This window comes from Epargyreus clarus, unplaced genomic scaffold, assembly GCF_041222505.1.
Source record: "Epargyreus clarus isolate Ecla_fem2 unplaced genomic scaffold, WU_Ecla_fem_2.2 ptg000031l, whole genome shotgun sequence".
NCBI classification, from domain to species: domain Eukaryota; kingdom Metazoa; phylum Arthropoda; class Insecta; order Lepidoptera; family Hesperiidae; genus Epargyreus; species Epargyreus clarus.
In genome coordinates this window covers 10,005,588-10,012,500 of record NW_027332236.1, presented here as the reverse complement: position 1 = coordinate 10,012,500, position 6,913 = coordinate 10,005,588, and the positions used below count along the sequence as shown (strand labels likewise).

Genomic DNA, 6,913 nt, shown 5'->3' with positions numbered 1-6,913 from the left:
AAGTGAATAAAAGGTACATTCCCGTGGGAAGTTTAGAACAAAAAAGTCTAATATAGAAAGGTAAAGTTGCGCAAAATCCATTGACTACTTGCGAATTTCGCGGACATAAAAAAGCAAAAGCTAAATTTCCATACATAAGTCAAGTTCTTACTTATATGCTTCACAGAATATCCTAACAGCCCAAGTTTCGTTGAAGTTGCCCAGGATGATCCTGACATCTTTCTCCTTGAGCTTCGATAGAGCTGTTCTCACTTCTGACGCGAAACTTTGCGTCTCCACTATTTCGAAGTCGAATCCATCTAGGTCTGCTAATAAGCGATTGTGAGCCTGTGAAGATGACAATAATATGTTACTTGGTCACACAAAACGTCTCTCCTCTTGTTTATTTCCTTATTGACACAGATGGACATCTCTAACCAACTCCAACAGGGATCGATCACAAGTTGCTACAGTCAGTTGCAAATTTTGCGGATCAGAGAAGTTGCAACACTTCATTGAAATTAAGTAAGTCCATATCCTTCGAGTAGAAGTATTTATTTATTACTTATATTCATTATTTAAAATCTGTACACAATGTCCTAGAGGATTTACTGCGAGACATTGCCCTTAGTATGATCAGTAACATGGATTTGCTGAGCAACTTACCAGAGCATATCTCGGCTCATTCTGATAGATGGTTCCAACTCTAGTCCAGTTGAAGTGTTCGAGCAGTCGGATCCGAGGCATGTTGAAAGCGTTCTCCGAGGGCACGATACGAAAGAAGTTGGGGAAGGCCTCCTTCGTGAACATTGGATGGGTGTCCGCGTATGAGAGCTGCGACAGATCATACGATAGGGTTTTGCAAATGATTTGTTATTCAAGAAGATATAATTATATTCTTTCTTGGCTCAGCTACTTATAAAATTTTGGGGTTATTTTATTTATATGTTTGAGAACACACCAACGCACAACTTAGACCTAAATATTTGGCCCTCCTAAGCATAATGAATTACCTTTTCTTATTAAGCATTAGTGACTGAAGATCTTGTGATTCAAAGTTCTGATCAATGTCACTTCTTGAACGTCCTAACTCCTAATTGATCCGTGATTTGCAGAATTCGTAAAACTTAGTCAAGGTGTATCTCTCTAACATTAGTAATCGAAGATCGTTGATTATTACACAATGGATTAGGAATTAGTATAACACTTTTACGAATACTTATGGCTTTTATGGTTTATTGATAAGTTTAAAAAATTAAGCGTTACATGTTACTACCTACTACGTGGGGATGTCACCTATAGATAAACGTCTTGTAAGCAAGTGAGCTCCTCAAGCTCAGAGGTTTGCATGCCATACCTGTGTCAGATGCCAATGTTTGGAAGCCTTGGCGATGGGATCGGTGACGTGGGTGCACGCAGCTCCGAACAGCATTAGCTTGTGTGGGCCGCTGTGCATCATGTCGAAGAACGACTTCACCCCCACAGCCGCGTTACACTGGAGTATAATATTGTTAGTGTACTTAGTATTGAAAATAATCAGAGATACCTTTGCGAGAATCCATGTTTAGTTATCGAACCTGTAACTGATTTCGAATATCATCATATTTTTTAGATTAAATTAAGTTTGCCACGTCTAACACTTGCAATCATGCGCTGTTATATTCTTTTAATTTGTAGAATTACAATGAGCGGGAAAAAACTATTTAAGACGGATTTTAAAGAAATAATTCCATCTGTATGAATACGAGATAAAGTCAAGACGAGAAAATCTAGTTAATATTAAAATATTTTTCATTCGTGATCTATTATTCAATCTATGACCTTCATAACTAGCAAATGTAGAGTCATCTTGATGTGGTAATGATGATGCAGTATATTGTATTGTTCGATATTTCGGGACGTACATTTTTTTATATCGAGACGTACCTATGCTAAAGTACATATATATGTAAATTAACCATGAATTTCTGACTTTAATAAATTGTATCGTCCTACCTTGTATTACATTTGACAGTCCTTACCTCAGTATCATTCCACCACATATGAAGCCGGTAGTTCCGGAGTACGGAGTCATGCTCGTTGACATGATCCAGCGCCAACTTGACGCTCGGCATCACCCCACGACCTACAGCGGTGTTAACATAGCTTTGGTACTCAGTTCAAAGGGAAATGTTTACGTGTCAAAAAAATGTGGCTGATAGGTGGTCCTAGGTCCCTGACATCTGATTTTTCTATGTTAAATACGTAAGATACTGTACCTACCTATATAAGAAATTAGGTGAAGGAAAGCATCGTGGGCAAACTACATTCTCAGCCTAGGAGGTATTTGTTCTTAAAAGTGCGCAATTCTACCAATTCGCTCTTACCATTATCATTTTAAGATGAGACCTATGCTCAAAGGATGGACAAAAATGGTTGAACAAATGGGTTTATCGGAAAATAATCCTGAATAATTTCTATGAAAGATTGGTATGATAATCACTGTACCGCGGGTGAATTTGATCGTAAACCTTATACACGTACTTATAAAGTTTGTTAGTCAAACCCACTACAGACTTTATGATACCTATGAAGTAAACTGCTACGCTTTCTGTAGCTACAGTATATACTCAGTGTTGGCAACCTGGGAGATGGCGTTGATCGTACCAGGGGCGTAAAATTATCGTATCTGCCGAAAAATTATCGTACATTTCATAAGAACGCGGGCGCGAGTAGCGATGTGCCGAGTCAGGTCGACTCGTGGTGGCGTTTTTTTTTTTTTTTTTTTTTTTGCTCTTCCGTGCTATTGTTGTTTGTTGGAATATCGAATACCAAAAATGCACGCGTTCTTATGAAATGTACGATAATTTTTCGGCAGATACGGTAATAAAAAAATATTTTTTATTAATAAATCGCCCTTTTTTCGAAAAAATTATCAATTTAAGGCATATATATAATACGTTTATGAATTCATTAAAACAGTTTCCCAAAAAGTTTCAAGTAGCCAATTATCGTACATTTGCGTACGATAATGACTCGCTATCGTACATCGTACGATGGTATCAAATTATCGTACATGTACGATAATTATCGTACGGTTGGCAACACTGTATATACTTATAACTTAATCATCTTATTAGACACTCGAATCCCCAGAAGCCTAGCAATTACAGAAATAAGTATTTAATAGAATTTCCGAAAGTTTCCTTGTTAAACCAATTTAACCAATAATACGCCTTTTATCTCCCAAATTAACGTGAAAGTAGACGTAATTAACTTAATATGAATAAGTAATAAACTTAGCAAAGTTTTGCGCTCGCGATTTCTCATTCGCGAAATTAATGTTCGGAAAGTTATTATTCTCTACGGATGGTTCCCATTTACCTTTGCTAATTGAAATGATTATGATAAATCTCTGCTCTGTTTTTGATTATTATTTGTTGATAAAATGTTCCTTAAAAAAGATTGCTTCCGCATACTCTACTTACTATTTACTTCTTACTTATAAAAAGGTATGTTTCAAGAGTTTAGATTTAACTTGGGAGGTATTCGTTTGAGGACGATATTATATATAAATGCAATTAACTACCTAAGTTTCGCTGAATTCGCTCAGTATGTAAAGAAAACCTGATATCTTTCAGATAGAAAGAACTTTCTATACACTTATCTTTTCTTTCTTTCTTACAAGAGATTCTACTATTGTTCTTAACTTCTTCGAGAAGATCAAAATAAAATGAACAACAAGTTGATAGATACCAGTATTGGAGTTCTCCACACCCTTGCCGAAGGGAAAGAATCCTGCGATGTAGACGTCGGTGCGTCGGTTCAGGATCACGTCCAGGTTCGGCTTCTGCGGGACCCCCTGGGCGACACCCAGGAAGACCAAGATGAGGAGCATTGCTGAAACTGTGAACAGGAAAAATGTAGAAGCGTCATTACATAGCAAAATATTATTATAATTTCTATACATAATAGTCTCTGTATCAATGAGGAAGCGTTAGTTCGTGCCGCCAAAATAGTAATTGAAAAAAAGTTCGTCAGGACTGAACAGTCTTCGCAATGTGCACAGAAATGTACCTCTGTGCTATTTTGCATGATAATAATGTCCCGCCGATCTTTATAGTCATTTTGAAAAAGCGCCTTTTTGAATATCAGGCAGACTACTCTACAATATTTATTTCAATTTTATAAAATCGCTAAATGCTCTAACGACTTATATGTGACTTTTAATTTTCCCGTGGAATTGCTATCTGCTATTCTGTTCACCTTGTGTTAGAACGCATTGTAAGAACGCAAAATATCTTGTTTACCATCGAATTGACGTCACATCGGCATGAAAATGTCGACAAGCGAACTCTTGGAACATAACCTAACCGGCAATCCCTATACGCGTAGAAGGTATTGCAAAGTACAATAATGAGTTTCTTCACAAATTGAAAACTCCTGATTCTATGGCGAAATCATTTCGGGATAGAGCCCCTGCGGCGAATAAGGGAACGTTTCAAGTCTCGAGGGTCGTAAACAAAACGTACTTAATAACGGCTCTATTCCCTATAAATAACAGCACTTAGATATAACTAAGTATAACTATAAAACCGCTGTAGCCTATTGTTCTGTTTACTCCCAAAAAAATCCATATAACAGAAAAATATTTTTTAATTGACCCGTTTAGACGTTTCTTAACATGCCTATTAATATTCCGTGTTTTTTGTTAAATAGGCAATTATTAGTAAAAACATGCATAATTATTGTACCTACATTACATATTTTTTCGGATGTCAGATAAAAAAGTATATTTTCTTTATTTTTAGGACTGTAAATTATAAATCAGCCATTCAGTATGTATAATGACAATCTATAATATTCTATAATGACTTAAGTATAATACCAACGCTTTATTGTTATTAGAAAATTAAGTTATTTGTGTAGGGTAAAATAAAATTGGCGTAAATATGTCTAATTATACCATGTACCGATAATGTTGGATACCGCTAAAACAGACTGAGGATTATAAATATGATTATTATTTACTCCTAAATCTTACATCGAGGGTAAAACGAGCGAGGGCAGGGATATCACCACTTTACACAGTCTTTGCTGTCGTCATCTTTATAAACGGTCCATATTGCCAAAATCCGCAGAGGTCAATAAAAAATACATGAATACAGTGGCTTCACGGTGCCAGGCACGAAAGTACGCAATGAATAAAAGCTTTATAAAAGTTTATTACGTATTTTATAAACTTTTATTAAGAACATTTCCTATAGTATCTGCTGTTGGTAATGTTCTAGCCGTAAATATTGAAAAATCGATCCCACAGCTCATGAAAATCACTTTGCCTTGAGAAGAAAATGCGTCTCTCCTACAAAATATATTTTATGCCTATGCATGATTTAATGTCATTTAAATACTATTGTATATACTGTACCTAATACATTACAACGTTCTATCAACTTAAGTTATTTAAAATAGACGAGAAATTCTTACCCGCAACACATGAAATTAAGCTACACATTCACTATATTTTACTTCAATCGCGTCATTTCCAAACGAAACCCACTTTCCAAACACCTTTGTCACCATATTCGAATCATTATGTATGCAACTTTCTTTAAAATATAATTTTTCATGGAATTCATACTTCTCCTATTAACGTTCAAGCAATCTCTTTGCGTTTGTACTGGACATCTAAAATCATCTTCATATCGCACTTTTCAAAATAAGCTCTAATTTGTAAACGTTAGAACAGAACTTTCCATGACTGCTTCAAGTTCTTCATAATTCTTTTAAAAGCTTACAAGTCGTAAGTGATTTGCAAGGACAGTAAAATTTGAACTTTATATAAGTATTTAAAAGATGTTATATTTGTCGGATTGAAAGCGTATATAGGCCCTCGAGGAGTAAGACGGGATAAACCAACAGGCTAAATTAGGCTTTTGCGCTGAAAATCGATAGACGGAGGCTTGCTTTCGTAGTAATGAGAAGACGTGATGTCGATGGATTTAAGTAGTCCTATACAATTTGTTTAAAGCAAGTACGTGAATCTGAATCGAATTGGAACATGATTTCAACAGAAATTTTATTCCTTCAATTTTTTTCATACCGGTAAATCTCTTATCTGGAAAATCTAAAAGAACAAGAGTCTAGGCGCTTATTTTATGCGTAGTTCCTACCTGTAGTTTCCTAAAAAAACGCTCCGCATGCCTAAACAATATTTAAACTAGAATTTAGGCCAATTTTGTACAAAATTAAAATCTTATCCCATCGTAATTTATTCAATTATAAAATTTACTATACAGCTCACTAGACTCACTACACTTAAATAGCTGCTAATTGATTCAGGCATAGGTATTCCACCCATGTTGTATCGCGGAAAAATTCACTACTGTTAAATTCAAATTTCATGAAACGAAAAACATCGACACACCACAGTACAAACCTAGTCGTTATAGCTTCACTACGCATGCGCTACCAATGGGGTGTGTCAACCCCGGGCAGAATGCTGGCTCAAATGCGCCAACATAACCAAACACCAACTTTCCCATCAATAACATTTGATCAAACATGTAAGTTACGAATGTAACTTGCTATACCAAAAATATGTAATTAAGAATTAAGAAGCTGAATCAATAGCTAGCAGATAGGTACTTTATATTTTCGCAACTGGAAAAAATAAGTCGCATACGCCGGGCCACGAAAATAAGAAATTAAATGCTTTTTTTATGTAATTATTATTTAGTGTAGTTTGTACTATTAAGACGAATCTAACGATATCGCATATAGTTATTTGAACTATACACTGTACAGCTTAACAGAAAAATGGAAACACATAATTTAAATCTATGAATTAATGAATACTAAAATGGGTAACAGTTATTTGGATAGTACTGTTTGAACCTTTTTTTAATCTTATCAATTTGTATTGGTGCATGTAGGGACACCAAAGCACTATTAT

At 35.3% G+C, this 6,913-nt stretch overlaps 1 protein-coding gene across 1 annotated transcript in view; it reads right to left on the bottom strand.

Annotated features, from left to right (window-relative positions):
- Positions 1-5,842, bottom strand: part of GABA-B-R2 (gamma-aminobutyric acid type B receptor subunit 2) — a 20,675-nt gene extending 14,833 nt beyond the window's left edge. Inside the window, exons 1-6 of the mRNA XM_073089908.1 lie at positions 5,446-5,842; positions 3,715-3,864; positions 2,001-2,104; positions 1,337-1,474; positions 646-813; positions 152-327 (exon numbers count right to left, since the gene is read on the bottom strand). Coding sequence (XP_072946009.1) covers positions 152-327; positions 646-813; positions 1,337-1,474; positions 2,001-2,104; positions 3,715-3,864; positions 5,446-5,473 — 764 coding nt within the window. The 5' untranslated portion in view covers positions 5,474-5,842. The remainder of the gene's footprint in view (positions 1-151; positions 328-645; positions 814-1,336; positions 1,475-2,000; positions 2,105-3,714; positions 3,865-5,445) is intronic.
- Positions 5,843-6,913: the final 1,071 nt, after the last annotated feature.